Genomic DNA, 15,929 nt, shown 5'->3' on the forward strand with positions numbered 1-15,929 from the left:
TGCTAGAAAGGTGGGAGTGGGTCACACATGCAACCATAGTGCAGAGGTATAGCTGGTCACTGAAAGGATGGAACTCGCCATCTGTGTGATGGTGGTTAACTGCGCATTCTGAAAAATCAGGAGCTGAATAACAAAACTTTTACTGTATTATTCATTTTTCTGCTGAATGGATATTGATATTTCAAAGAAGAGAAAACAGATCTGTACACAATTTCATTTTATTCATTTATTGTTGATGTAAGTTAATTCTGTGTTGCAGCAAAGTTAATCTTTCATAGAAGAATATACTTAAGCACTCAGGCACTTTTTATAAATTGTATACCAACAAGGTGATGAGAGCTTTCAAATTTCACAGAACATAGAAGATATGTACACCATCGTTGTGCTTGCTTGTGCATTATATTTATAAGTTGCTTTTCCACCTCAAGTTGCTGTATGCTGTAAAGAAACCAACACAAAGATGACTAAGCAAGTTGCCTCTCCCCGAAATATCTATTATTTAAATAAAGTAGACTCACACAAAATTTTTATGCAAATACGAGTCTCTGAACAAAAGCAGCAAAGAACTTTATGGGCAGACATGGGCTGGCATTTTAAAAATGACACAGGTGAAAGCTTGGGCAAGAGTGCTGGGATCAGGGACAGGTTTCACTGGCATTTCGAATGTCTACGCTTTTTTAAGAAGTTAACAAAGATTCAGAAAATTCCTAAGTGAGAACTAAGCTTTTTTCTCATAAAATAAATATGCCATAATACGCTAATATTCAACCTGTTGGAACAGGGATTGCATTTGGGACCATGGCATTTGTTGAGCTCACTGGGATGAGAGGCTGGGAGGCAGGCAGGACAATGAGAATAGCATTTGTACGATAAACATCTGATCAGGATCTGCAATTCCTTCAGAGCCCCTCACTATAATTAAAAGATTTTTACATTGTGTGAAAGGGTTGTTGTGACAGAGCCTGTAATTTGCTGAGATTGGGACACAAGACAGTGACACATGTCCTGTATCTATGGCTGCATGCTCATATCTGTACACACTGTTAAGATTTACACTTGGCCTCACTCTCTGTGTTGCACGAATAGATTTTTTTTAAAAAGGTTTGTTTCTGGGGCATATCTACACAAAATGGCACCCAGGACAAGCTGTCAAATAGTGCTCCTCCACCTTCTGGATCTACCTCTCTCGTTTTGCAAGTCACTTGCCTGCCGGCTCACTCTCTCTCACACCTGCATACTCACAAATTGAACCATCCTCCCACCTGTTTACCTCTCCAACACAAGGGCCAGGCTGCTCTCCTGGCTTGTGTGGGAGGATAGAAGCACCTTTTCTAAGTACTGTGGCAATCTCATCTTACGCCAGGAGGAGGCACCAACCGTGTGGGACTGGCTCAACCCCTCTGGGCAGTTCGACTGGGTTGGGGGAGCACTCTTTTCACTGCAGGTGCTGCCGGACTGGAAAACCAGCAACAGTGTAGCCTCTGAGCACCTCTGAGTAGCCTGAGTTTCTGAGTAGCCTGGGCCACCCCAGAGCATGAGTGCACTGCTCAGAGAGCAGGAGGGGCCTGAAGTGGTCTGCTCCTCTCTGGTAGGCCTGGCTGGGCTAGACAGTGTACTCCATCCTCCCTCCCACCCTCTCTCAATCAAGGCTTGGATGAGTCTGGTAATCAAAGGCTGGAGGGTCAGCCAGGGTGGCCGATCCCTTCACACCCGGTGGCCGATCCTTGATCCTGAGTCCCAAGTAGCAGCTCCCCAGAGTGGCGGAGTCCTGCTTTTGTTAAAAATTGTTGTATCTGTGGCTGGTCCCAACTTGGAAACTGTATTGCTCTGCTTATTCTGCAGAACAAAGTTTTGGGGAAAATTCAGGAGATCCTGAAGGGGAAAAAAAGGGGGGGGGAGCAATGACAGGGGACCCCTAAAGAGAGTTTTTTTCCTCATCTCTCCACATGAACACACAGTTGCTTGCGGTTGACCTGCAGTTACTATTGGGTAAACACAGTTATGCTGATGGGACACTCCACCTACCTCCAACAACATAAATAGGCTTTAAATAAGAGAAGGGAATGAAAGCGAAAAACCCAGTCGAGGGAAAGGGGTGGCACAAGAATTCAAATGCAGGCTTCTTTGTTTAAGGAGTGACAAATTCCATGTCCTTGGGGATGCCCATGTGGCGCTGTGTAAGGCTTTCAGAGGAGGGCTGGGATGTGGTTTGCTTCAAGAAGAAAAGAGCAGGATGCAGCGCCTGCCTTTTAATTCATATACTCAAAACATACATATGTGCGCACAGACAAATATGTACAAATCTATATTCGCTTTACATTTTCAGACTCTCTGTGCACTGACCAATCCCCAGTTCTCTGCTCCCACTAATTCTTTTTGTTCCTGTATCTCCTTCCCTCCAGGTCTCTTCCAGCCTTTCAGCTTCATGGGGTCTGCCCTCAATACGCAAATAATGAGCCTGAGTCAGCCCCATCCCCAAGGGGAGGAGAAAGGGGAGGGCTCGCCTCCCAGCATGACTCTCTCTCCAGCACCCATTCCCCACACACACACCCCACCAAAAGGGAAGCAGGTTCTATAAGAAGTGGCAGCTGGGCTCAACCCCTCCTTCTGAGGCCTGTTTATTGACACCTCTCCAAAGTTCTTGTCTCACCTTTGGAGGGCCAGGTAAGGCAAAGGGAATGAGTGGGGCCAAAATGCACCCCCACATGACCCAGGCATCAAATGACCCCCCTGCCCCCCCCCCCAAGACATGCATGCAATGTCCCATTCAACACATTTGAAATGGCATTAAACACTGAACATGAATAAACAAGTGAACTAAAGTGAATATTTACATGTTCATTAGAGACATGAATTCAGCTCTCCTGGGTATATTCTTATATCTTGGTTTAGTTTAATGACTAAATCATTAGACCAAGATCTGAGACATGCAGAGTCAAATCCCCATTTTGCCATGAAGCTTAATGAGCTGCCTTGGACCAATTACATTCCCTGCACCTAACCTGCCTCCTAGAATTAGGTCCTAACAGAATGATCTAGTAATAGAAAACCATTTCTTTTACTATTCCCAATCTACAAAAAAGACATACATACAAACAACTTGATCAAATAAATATGCTTTTAGAATGCAACAGCTGCTCATTAAAAATAAAATTACTTACACACTTTCCCTTCTTTTTCTAGTTTTTTCAAGTGATGAGTAAGATTAACTTCTGCAGCTTTATGCAAATGTTCAGGTGTATCCTACACAGAAGCAACCACAGTATAAACAGCATTTAAAAGCAACTTTCTACACAGGCACACTGATTTTGTTACTGTCTTAAGTGAATCAAGTAGATAAAGGTGAAAGCAGAAAAAATGTCCCCATATTAAAATGACCACCATGGATAAAACCATCTTTATCCCTAGAATCCCTTGGGCTATCACAGCAATTCTGACTGCATTCTGCTTAGTGGCCCCTGAGGATTCCCCCCCTCCCCCAAGTTGGTTTTTTGAAATTAGAATCCCCTGATTTTTCCAAAATGGCCACCACGGGTAAAAACGCCTGTATTTCTGGAATCCCTTGGCCTATCACAGCAGTTTAAATTGCATTCTGCTTTGGGTCACCTAGGGAATCTTCTCCATCCATTGGTTTTTCAAAACTTGAAAACAAAGAAGGTTCACGATTAATAAGGTGGCTAAGAAGATGGCTAAGGATTAATTCAACACTGAGGTTCTATCTTTCTGCGAGACAAGGTATAGAAAACTACCTTGTATACAATTTTCACAACCTCTTCAGTTGTGAGAGATTTTCCGGTATTCTCTTGCAGGGTATTCAAGATTTGCTTCTCACGTGCATTTCTGTGAGTAATGTATTCTTGGATTTTAGCTTGTGCCTCATTTACTACTGGACCATGTCCTTTAAGAAAAAAAAAAGTGACATGAGACATGTACACATTATGGTTCATAGATAAACATCAATCCTACTTGAAAAGTATGCTCCATAAAAAATCTTATTCAATGAAATCCTTCGCTCACAGCAAAAGAGGAAGATGTGGGTTGGTTGCCACATACAGGTCAATCTATTCTAATTAATTCAAAGTATTGCATAATAAGCTATTTCTATCACTACCCTCAGTACTGCATTAAAATGCAAGCTTCTGGTTCTTTTAGAGCAGTCAAGTTCTTCACATGGCTCTATTACTATTATTCATATGTAAGATAAAGATTAACCTTAACCATTGAATTCTGAACAGAATTTGGGAAAACCTATGTGCCCTCTTGTGGCCAAAATAATTGTCACAACTTGGGTAGTTGTCGAAGCAAACTACAACATGTGAAAACAAATATAAGCTTCGACAACTTTTAAAAATAAAAAGCAATTGGGGGGGGGAGGAGATACTGAGTAGTAGACAGGGAAGGGTGGTGGAGACAGGTGTTCTCAACCCTTTTGCGGTCAGCTTGATTTTTCGTTTCATACTCCCTTCCTTTATGGTTTTCTCCTTGCAGTGTTCCAGATTTTCTTAACAAGGATAAACATGCACTTGACACTCAGCCAAAGGAACAAAAGCACAATATGGAGCATATATGGCCAACAATGAAAAAATTAAGCATTCCCACACATCTCCACTCGAATTCCACCACGGCTGCTTTTCAACAGGTGTACAACAGGTAGTTTGTTCTTCACTAAATTCAGTGGGATGCATTTCAGAATAAATACTGAATGCAGTCCTCCATCCAAGGAATTCAGAATTATTATCTTATTTGACCTTCACCAAAAAAATCTGGAGGATAGTAAAGAGATTTTATAAATGAGAAAAAAATTCTATGCAGCATATTTCTCATATTAGGCTTCATGCAATGCAGCTATTTTTAAGACTGTCAGTAAATATCGCAAGAACAAAAACTACAGGAAATGTTCATAAAAGCAAGCAAAGTCAGTCCATATCCATATTAATTATTTTCAATACATTTTTTTAAAAGGGCATGACAACGCATTCCCTGTTTTTTCTCTGTCACTTATTCTCTAAATATATGTAAAGCAATTCTCAACAGGCCTTAGATTCAACATAAGCATAAAGTAAGGCTGTGTAAAACTTTTTTTAAGGAGACGAATATACTTGTTACAAGACAAGAGTTAAAGCTTTTTTAAGGAGTATTTTTTATAAGTATATTCGTCTCCTTAAAAAGGCTTTAACTCTTGCCTTGTAACAAGCATATTCATCTCCTTAAAAAAGTTTTACATAGCCTTAGTTTATGCTTATGTTGAATCTAAGGCCTGTTGTTACAAGTCAAGAATATACTTGTTACAAGACAAATATACTTGTTACAAGACAATGTGCTAGAGTTCCAGTCTTACCAGGAGGGCACCAAAAAACCTCCTTGTTAACAGACACTGGAGACCTCTCCCATACCTGCTACTGTGTGCCATAAAAATCCAATGGTTAGCAAAAAGCTGCAAGAAGGATCCAATGGGTACACAAAAAGGAATTTTGGCCCTGGCAATGAAGATTGTGTAAGTGAACATGAAACATAAAAAGAGCCCTGTTGGATCAGACCAGCGGTCCATCTAGTACAGCATCCTGTCTCACACAGCAGCCAACCAGTTACTCCAGAGGGTCAACAACAGAAAATAGAGGCCAAGGTCTGTACCTGATATTGCTTCTTGACACTGGTGTTCAGAGGTTTACTATCTCTAAAAGTAAAACATGAGAACTGTTGGTTTAATTATTGAAGTCAAACATGCCACTAACCAGGGTATATTAAATCAGTTTTCATTGCCAGAAGCTTTTCCAGTGATTTCATATACTCATACAGGTCTTCAAACACGGCTGTCCCTTCTCCTAAAATACAGTCACCAGAAAAGATAGCATTTTCTTCTATGAGATGTAAAGCCATGTGATCATCTGTATGTCCAGGTGTATATAATACTCTACAAAAAATGAGAGAACAAGCTTCTCAATCATCTGCTGTCATGCATCATACTTGGTGATGGAAAACGTCATCAAGATGCAGCTGAACTATGGCGACCCTGTAGGGTTTTCAAGGTAAGAAACAGAGGTGGTTTGCCTCTGCATAGCAACCCTGGAGCTCCTTGGTGGTTTCCCCAGCTCTGTACTAAGGCAGACTGATCTTGCTTAGCTTCTGAGATCTGACAAGATCAGATAATCTGGGCCATCTAGGTCAGGGAATACCTCACAGATGACATTACAGTCAATTTATGCAGAATATACGATACAATAATATATCCCGCAGAACAGAAGATCTAAAGATTGACAAAAAGATACACATACTAAACAATTAAAAGTAACCTGAATAACCTAAACACTCATATTTGAACAATAGAACAGGACAATATAAAGTCAAGTTTTCAGAGTTTTGTGTGGTATTCTCTATGGTCACCAGAAGTAGTGAATAACCTATTTCTTCTTGAATTCATCTGCTTTCATAATAACAACAAACACTCAGTGGCGAAGCTCCAAGGGGAAAGGGGGGGATGCGCCGTGCACCAGGTGCATGCCTGGGAGCGCGCGAAAATCGCCCCCAGGCCTCTCCCCCTTCCCCGGCACTCCCCCGGTGGCGCTCCCCCTTCCCCCATTTACCTTAGTTCTTTTCCATTTTGAGAACTTTTTCAGGCTGCAAAGGCCTGTTTGCAGTAAAAACACCCTGAGGAACTACAGTTCCCAGGAGACCTTGGGGCTCACAAGGTATCCTGGGAAGTATGGTTCCCATCAGGCTGTTTTTACTGAGAACAGGCATTTGCAGTCTGAAAAAGTTCTCAAAAAGGAAAAGAACTAAGGTAAGTGGGGGAAGGGGGAAAGCCGCGGGGAGGGGGTGAGCAGAAAATATAAAATGCGCACCGGGCGCAGTTTGGCCCAGCTACGCCTCTGCAAACACTGGTTTAAAATCTTGCATATGAGAGACTGCATACACACACATTCAATGTACAAGATTAACATTTACCTAAGAGTAGCTCCCTCTGTCTTGACAACATCTCCATCTTTCAGGTATGAATACTTTTGCTTTCTTTCTCCTATTACTTCTTCACAATGTGGGTTACGAGGAAGTTTACTGATGCAATATTCGGAAGCTGTTTAAAATATAAATTTCACACCATATTTAACAGCCATTTAGTAGATGCACTGTGTTAGATTTCTGAAAAAATGGAAATTAAAAATACATCGATGTATTTTAAATTTTGATGTAATTGTGCTGATTTTAAATTAAGCTATCTATATATTAATATTGTTTCATTCACACAGGTACATATTTTATGCCAATAAAGGCTAGTGAGAATGCACATAGCTACATATAAATAGTTTACAGACATAAGAACTTCTAGAGTGGAATAAGGACATGTCAAGTATCAAAAGCACAAGCAAGGGGGCAGAAATAAAACTTCACAGCATGTAGCCAACATCAGCAGAAGGGAATAATCTGATTTCCTGACCTTCTAGTCCCAGGACACAGCTCAGGTGCAGTTCACATACTTGGACCACAGTCCAAAGTTCCGTATTTTCAAGGGGCTCTTGTTCTCTTTTAGGGGAAGGCAAACTTTGCACAGTCATTCTTCACTGGGTAGGGCAAAGTTCTACCTTTTTAATGAAAGGAGAATGAAAGTCACACATGGGCAGGTATCTACAGGCCACAAGCAACCCTTTTAGCAAGCTGAGCAGAAAGCTGCTGTAGCAGAAGACAGCTGAGTTCCTCCTGACTGTGTAACACTACAGGAGTGACTTCAAGTATGCACCTGATTCTCCTTAGCCTCAGTATGAAGTCTCTGTACATGCATCCCTTTAGGTGCATAGCGTACAGCTATCCAGCAGTCTGTCAAATTGTTTTGTCTCCTATTCTACACTGCAAAATGCTTTTGAAGCCCTCACAGTTGAAAAAGTAATTTATGATGAAGTATAAAGATGTGTTGGGAGCCAGGTTAGGTTAAAGACTGATGTTACCTTGTGGAAAGGGTTCAAAGGCCTATCCACCTTCTCATTAAGGTGAGATTTTTCTGAAACTTTGTTAAGAAATTTAAGAGGAAAAGAAAATTGAAAGAGATGCACATACATCTCACATATTTCTAAAACAGCAGAGACTGTCCAAATGAATCACATGGGGCCAAGACCAAGGTTGAACAATGTTTGAATGTTTTGGTATCTTACACTTGGGAGTATATGTTGTGATACCTGGGGGTGAACTGTAATTGCACTGGCTGTGAAAAATGTTTTACAGCAAGGGTGTCAAACATGCAGCCAGGGGACAGATCGAGCCCTTTTGAGGGTTTATGAGTCCTGCAAGCCAGCTGAGATTAACCTTCCCCCCACCCGCCCCTGTTATGTCTCAATAACCAGGCAAGATGCTAGGTATGACAAGATTTATATCCACACAATACGACCCCACTATAATTACAAATCTTGCAGTGCTAAGAATGGATGTGATAAACAAGAAATGTGTTTTCTACTAGGAATGAGGAGATGAGTCATCAGGGAGGATGCTTGTGGCAGGACAAGATAAGACCACTGGATGAATAGGCTGAAAGGCAAGGCTTGTATCAGATTGTACATATTGAGCATGCTTAATAGGCTAGTGCATATTAACATCTCCTCCTGCTCTGATGACAAACTGTATTATAATGAACATACAAGAAGAATATGGGAGGGAGCCACATATTAAGGAGGAACATGTAAATAGGGGGACCCGAAAGTTCTTTTCATAATAGCAGTAGGATTCATTTGTTGTATGTGTATTCAATGCTTACTTGCTTGTTTAGCAACCTGTATAAATCTATTACCAAAATCTGAAGTGCAAATCAACAAAAGGATCCGTTTAATGGTCCAGAGGATAGGAATAGAAAAGGATAGGAACAGAAAACACGGTATAAAGAAAAGTGGGGATTGTTATAAACTAGGAATGAGGAGATGAGTCATATGGGAGGGTGCTTGTGGCAGAACAGGATTAGACCGGCTGAGACCAGTTGAACTGGGGAACTAGGCGAAAGGGCAAGGGTTACATCAGATTGTACGTATTGAGAATGCTTAATGAGCTAATTCATATTAACTTTTACGCCTCAGCTTGAATAAGGGGCATCGATAATGAACATACAGGAAAAATATGGGAGGGGGCAACATATTATGGAGTAACATGTAAATAGGTGGACCGGAAAGTTGTGATTCTAAGTACCCTTGGCCAATGGGGGAACAGAGAGGGTGTGACAAATTCGGGGGAAGGGAATAAACGTGCTGAGGATATACTGTTTTGGTAGAGTCTGCCCATGTGGGGATGGCTCCCCTTTCTTTGCAAATAAAGCTGCTTAAAACTCTTTTCTGACGCGTAGAGCCAAGGGGGTGGCGCAACACACTGGGCGTGCATCAGTGCAGGGGTGTGGGAGGGGCGCAGGGCGCACGCATGCCCCAGGCGCAGTTCCCCCCTTGCATGCCCTGCTTCTATTTAATTTAAATTTAATTTAAAGTTGGATTTATATTCCCCCTTTCTCTCCTGTAGGAGACTCAAAGGGGTTTACAAACTCTTTTCCCTTCCTCCCACACAACAAACACCCTGTGAGCTGGGTGAGGCTGAGAGAGCTCCAAAAAACTGTGATTAGCCCGAGACCACCCAGCTGGCATGGAGCGCACAAGCTAATCTAGTTCATCAGATAAGCCTCCACAGTTCAAGTGTCAGAGCAGGGAATCAAACCTGGTTCTCCAGATTAGAGTGCATCTGCACTATGTTAAGTACAGATCACACTACATCATGCTGGTTCTATTTGGTAAAGAAATATTGGGCACCACACTCATAATAAATGAGTTCAATACCCTTGCTTTACAGCGTTATGTTAATGAGGTTGTCCAAGTGTGCGTGAAACTAGTTTATTTAGGATATTTCTATGCCACCTTTTCGGAGACCTGAAGTTGCACAGTTCTCTGCAATATTATCAAGAAAAAGGAGGACCTGTCTTGGTTTACAAATTATCCTTTTCCATTCTGCGTTAACAGCCCTCAATTCATTGGCATACTGATTTACTTACCACTAGGAATGTTTTTACAGATATCAGATATTCCTCCAGTGTGGTCATGATGCCAGTGCGTCACCAAAATTTCCTGGATTGAAATACTGAATTCTGTGAGTGCTTGTTTCAAACAGCCAATATATTCAGGAACAGCCGGCTCCCCTGTATCAATAAGGATCCTTCTATATAAAAAGCAGACCCCACCCCCAAGGTAAAAGTGTATGTATAAAAGCCAAGATACAGTTAATAGAAGACAAGCTGACAGTGATCAACCTTTGGATCACACTAACTCAGAACCCTGCATTTCCTTACTCCAGGTTATCACAGTATCTTTCTAACAAGGGGCAGCACTTAGGCACACCTCACTTTAAAACTGTGATTTGCCAATATTGTGTCACATACACAATGCGCCTAAGAAGGTAAAAATTGGTAGGAAAAATGCCAGGAAGCAGCACTAAAGGCTGGCAACAGTGCAAAGAGTAAAACAGCAAAGCTACTTTGGGAAGTCAGAATGCATCCTCATGTGAACAGAAGAATGGGGATAGAATTGCACCCCCATACTAAAGCTGTGAGACGGGCCGGGAAAGTCGAGCATCTGCATAAAGGTTACAGGAAGACAGATAAATGTACACAATTAGTTTGCCAGTAAGTGAGGGGGACACATTCAGCCTATTTTTGAGCATGCTGCTGGCATGAATACGGGAGAAATAGCACAAAGCAAATAAGCTGCCCAGATGCAGAAAAACAGTGCACCCGAGAAGCTGAATTTTGCATAATCTGGATCTAAATTTTACAGCTGGGTTCCCTGTAAGCAGACCAAAATGAATAGCTTTATTGGTAATTATCATATTTGTAGCCCACTGTGTTAAGTACAGACCTTTTTTCCAACCTTCCCGGCTCAACTAACATGCAGGGCTCCAGTTTCTTTCAAAGCAGCGTGGGGGACACAAGAGGTGCCCCAGTGGATGTGAAACTTTCCCCTGTTGAACTGCTACCTGCCCTGTGGTTACTGAATCCACGTGAAGCTGCCAGCAGCTTCCCCGGGCCGACTCCCGTTCCAGGAGAATGTCTCTGACTTCGCAGTAACTATTCAGCTACTGAGACTAAAGAGGGGGGGGAGTAAGCCCTGCTATAGTGCCTGTCGGTCGGATCCCCGCTTCACGGCTTATTATGGAGGTGGAAAGGGGAAAGTTCACCGACCCCCAGATCCGCTTTATAAAGACTCCCCCTCCTCTGCCTGGAGGCCGCAGTTCGCTCCCTACCTGGGCCCGGTGCCCACCAAATACGTGTTGGTGCCCTGCAAGGTCATGGGTCCCGGGTTGCAACCCAGCACGCGAATCACCCGAGACGACAACCTCTCAATGCGCGGCAGCACAGACACCATCTTCCCGATAAGGCGGCCCCTGCTGGGCCCAACCACCGAGAACGAGAAAAAGCTATTCCATCGCTACTCCTCCGTGTCTTCAAACGATGGTTCGGCCTTCTGTCCAGCCGCGCCCACAAGGGGGCGGGGAAAAGCGGAACGAAAGCATTTGCGTGCTGAAGTTACGCTGGGTTTATTGAGTACCCGGCGGGGGCCATGACGGCTAGTTGCCTTTTAAGATTTAAAACCTCAACTCGCACTACATTAGGGGACCAGTTTAGTTTTTGTTTAAACTTGTTCGCTATGTCTGTTTTTTCCTTCCTTTTGATACTCCTATATTTTTGAAACGGCTGTATTAGGAGAGAATTGCACAAGAGTAGGAAAAAAACAGGACCGACCTTGTAAGCAACTGTTTAAGCAAACTCTTGCCTCCCTATGCATACACACTCCTTTCATCTGCCCTTTGTGGATTTGTGCTACGTATATCTGTTTGTGTTAGGTGAGCGCACAACCGCCTGTAGGTCCAAATCCCGCCCAGATCCGTGTGTCAGACCACGAGTTTCTAGTCAGTGTATTCTGTAATTCTGTAATCTTTTTTCACTGTTTTGTATATGTATTCTACTGTTTCTATTGCATTGTTTTTAATTGTGTAATCTACTAATCTGTCTGGAGATGCCATAAATGAACCGAAGAAATAGATCTAGAAACATACAGAGTTGCTTGTGCTTGGTGAAAGGTATATTGAATTTTCTGAAATACCACAGCATTACCTGACAATTAAGTAACAGCGTGATATCGGGAGCCAAAATAGCTTCAGTGTGTCTACAACATTTAGCTCCATGTTCATTTACCTTGGTAGTTAAACTTGAATTCCACTGCTTAATCGACCAAAACTTCAGTTGCTCTGCTAGTCAAACTATCCATTCCTTTAGCCCTGGCTACTGCACTTCAATTTTGACAGAGACTTTTAAAAAGTTAGATGGAATTGAGTACAACTGAAAGGGGTGACCTGAATTGCTATGTGATTCACTGATGGGCCATCTGCATGCCTACCTATTACCACAGGAGTTTGCAAAACTGGCCACCTTGGCCTATCAATGTAATTTCATCAGCAAGTGAAAGTCTTCCTGAGTGAAAAATCTAATAGCTATCAAGCAGCTAGGTAGGCATGATGTCTCCTTCCAGTCTGCCTCAGGCATGGGTGAAGCCTTTACCTAGCAACCCATATTTGGTCTACCCTGTCTGCAGTGATGGGATTCAAATAATTTAACAATGGGTTCCGGTGGTGGGATTCAAATAATTTAACAACTGGTTGTTTACAAGCACAATTTTAACAACCGGTTCTGCCGAAGTGGTGCAAACCTGCTGAATCCCACCACTGCCTGTCTGGATGCAGTCGCCTTTAGTTACCTTTCTGGGAACCTGTCACCCCCAATTCTGTCAGAGCCAGGAAATCCATAGATTCTCATCCTGGACTCACCCTGAACTGGACTTTACAGTTTTTTCTCTGATATTCTTTTGTGCTGGTTCCTATAACTATTACTGCTGTGGCAGCCAAAATTGTGCAGTCTAATCCCCACTTCTGGTTCAGAAGCCGCCAGTTATTTCCTGGGACCTTTGGAAGCTCTGGCTAAAGTCCCTTAGTCTCAATCTCTGTAACATCCAAACAGGCAGCTCAGCAGACTGAGGATAGGTAAACTTCTCTATGTATTCCTCCCCTCCCCCCACCAATCTTTCATTCCCCCTTTTAAAAATCCCTCTCTCTCACTTCTGGTGGCTGTTCCCTGGCGTAGAATTCTCACTTAGCCACTTTCTCACGTTCCGTTCGCTTTATGTTTTCTTATGTAGCTCTTCATATGCACATCTTTCTGAACACAACAGTTTTAAGTACTTACGCTTGAGTCCCTTTTCAATTCCTGTACACCTTTATTTCCCTCAATAAAGTCCAACTCTTGCTCAGGAAAACATGTTTGTTTTGTAGTTACTGATAGCTTATTAGAAGCAATTTGAGCTTGCTTGTACTCTATCCAGGTAAAAATCCTTAAACTACCCTCCTCCCCATACCCTTGGACAGGCAAGTGTGTCAGTTTTCCAGACTAACCAAGTGAGACGGGGTTTCCTCTGGATACTGAGCTTAATTTTCCAAATTGGTTGCAGTTCTGGGCAAGTATGCTGAATCTAAATTAGAGAGTTCACATGTCTATGAATATGTGTGAAAAAGAGCACACACAGTCACACTTGAAGTAGTCCTTTCATACTTGTTCATTATATTAGTGTTAATTTTCTTGTGTGATATATAGTGGGTATGAGGTTTTTTTCCCCATCCTAAGACATAGCACTTAAGAGTTTGTGATTTTACTATATGTGAATCATTTTTTGGGATATCTGGTAACTTACGTTGTGGTTAATAGAAAGGGCTGTCTTTTGTTAGAGACTTGATTAAAAAAGGCGTAAATTTTGGTAGTCATTAAAGTTATAATCCAGAAACCTTATAGACACATGGGACATGGGAGAGTGATTTCAACATTGTGGTTCTGGCCTCTTCTAAATGTTACAAGTCAGTCTTTAGGTTACTTTCACCATACACATACTATTACTGTTCTCATCTGGTAGTTTCATATAACTGGAGCAAGGCTACAGCATCACAAGATGGTTTTTGTGGTTATAAAGGCTTATGCTTCAACTACACATATGTTCCCTAGCTCAGTGGTAGTGAGCTTCTGCTAACAAATGGCTGCCAAGATTTTCTAGCATGTGAAGTAACTCCCCTTCATCTCAGTCCAGAGTAGCATTAAAATGGACTAGTCACTTTAACTGAAAAATAATCAAAATGTTTCAAGTGCCTCAAGAAGGCAGTCTAGCCATTGTAGAATTGTTTTTTTAAAAAAACCTTCATTAAAAGCAAAAGATGAGTCCAAATTATATATTTGTTCAAGATTCCACTAGTCAGAAATCTTGTCAGGAAACTGAAGGCAAAGGAAGACTGAAGTTCCAGGAAAGACCGAAGTTCACATTTTCCTACCATTTTGACTGGCAGTAGGGGAAAGCTATCTTCTCATTATGTTATCCTGTGTCTGATTGCCACAGTTTTCAGTCAGTGGTGCTGACCTCCATGTAGTAGTTGAGTATAAGTTGATTAAAGGTGCTGAAATCCAGTCTTGGTCATTTTTTCCACATTCCTCGCAAAAATAGCTTTTTGAATATATTGGAAGGCATGCCAAAAACATAGGTTGACTGTTGTGTGTGCCATTTTATCCCTTCCACCCTGGCAATTCTAGAACTGCCTTGTGAAAGGATCTTTACAACTGTAACACTTTTTTTTAGAAATTGTGAAATTTCTAAAAAGTATGTAGATGGCAGCAAGATTCTTAAGGATTCTGTCATTAAAAATTGGGTTTAATAGTTTCCTCAGATCACAAGATGGAATTGGTGTTGCATTTACAAAGCAAATGGTGCAAATTAGTTATGTATCCTAAGTATGGACTTGATTCCCACTATAATGAGTCTGAAGTATCTGTGACTGTTCTGTGGATTGGAACTACTTAATACACATTGGCAATTGTTTCTTTAGGAAAGCAAACAAGTGTCAAAGGCTTTCACGGCCAGAATCAACTGGCTGTTGTGGGTTTTCCAGGTTGTGTAGCTGTGGTCTGGAAACATTAGGAGCAAACTACCAGACCATGACCAGGCAACCTAAAAAAATCACAACAGCCAAACAAGCATCAGCTGACATCCTGTGACACTTCTGAAATTGTATTGGCAATTTCGTGAACCCATCTAGTATGATCATAGTCAAATTCTTTTTTTACTTAATTCTTTCATTCAAATTGCAGTTCTGTAGCTTTATTCAAAATATACTGAAGATTATTTTGTTTGGGTGAAAATTAGTTGGGGTATGGGAAAAAAGAATGTTAGAAATAAATGATGTAAGTTTTTATTCATGATAAATATATAAATACTGAGAAGCATCCCAAGGAATCTTTATTAGAATAAAGTGGGGTGGAAGAGAAGGCTGCTTTGTGGATTTTTTGTCCTTTGAGATGGATTTTTTTTACTGTGGCTAGAAATTCAAGCCTGTGTTACATCTTTGTGTGCCCATGTTACCTTAATTTCCAATAAACAAATTAGCATTTTCAAGACAAGGGCAGCTCATGGCTCCAAATTCAGATCAAATATGCTGCTTAACAATTTTCTACATGTTCCCCACATGACCCTCAGTGGGTTTTCAGCTCTAGCTTGGAAGCTTCCTGGAGATTTTGAGGGCAGTGCTTGGGAACAGCAGAAGTCGAAGAAGGAAGGGAGTTTAGTGAGAATGAGACACCACAGTCTGCCCTCTGAAACTGCAGTTTCCTCCAGGAAAAATGTATTCTGTAGTCTGGAAATTCTGGAAAAACTCCAGGCCACACAAGGAGGTTGGGAGCCCTACTGTGAATTGATCCGGGTTGTTATGTTACATGATGGTCCACATCAAACCAAATGAAACTTCTCTTTAGACACTTCCCACTTTCTCCAACCTATGGGTGTCCAGGCTGAATTTGGCTTCTTTTTTTAAAAAAAGTGCACACAAATGAAAAAAAAAACCCT

At 41.7% G+C, this 15,929-nt stretch overlaps 1 protein-coding gene across 3 annotated transcripts; it reads right to left on the reverse strand.

Moving 5' to 3' along the window:
* Positions 1-211: 211 nt before the first annotated feature.
* Positions 212-11,491, reverse strand: LACTB2 (lactamase beta 2). Of its 3 annotated transcripts, XM_048508203.1 has the most exons (8): positions 11,245-11,373; positions 10,001-10,144; positions 7,430-7,574; positions 6,943-7,069; positions 5,733-5,911; positions 3,750-3,898; positions 3,162-3,243; positions 212-438 (listed from the first exon to the last, which is right to left on the reverse strand). In XM_048508203.1, exons 3-8 carry the CDS (start codon positions 7,545-7,547, stop codon positions 404-406), a joined length of 690 nt encoding a protein of 229 aa, XP_048364160.1. In that variant the 5' UTR covers positions 7,548-7,574; positions 10,001-10,144; positions 11,245-11,373; the 3' UTR covers positions 212-403. The 3 variants fall into 3 exon arrangements, with proteins under 3 accessions (XP_048364160.1, XP_048364159.1, XP_048364158.1); XM_048508202.1 differs by lacking the exon at positions 7,430-7,574 and having other exon boundaries at positions 10,001-10,161; positions 11,245-11,491; XM_048508201.1 differs by lacking the exon at positions 7,430-7,574 and having other exon boundaries at positions 10,001-10,164; positions 11,245-11,490.
* Positions 11,492-15,929: the final 4,438 nt, after the last annotated feature.

The sequence above is a fragment of the Sphaerodactylus townsendi genome, linkage group LG09 (assembly GCF_021028975.2).
Source record: "Sphaerodactylus townsendi isolate TG3544 linkage group LG09, MPM_Stown_v2.3, whole genome shotgun sequence".
NCBI classification, from domain to species: Eukaryota; Metazoa; Chordata; class Lepidosauria; order Squamata; family Sphaerodactylidae; genus Sphaerodactylus; species Sphaerodactylus townsendi.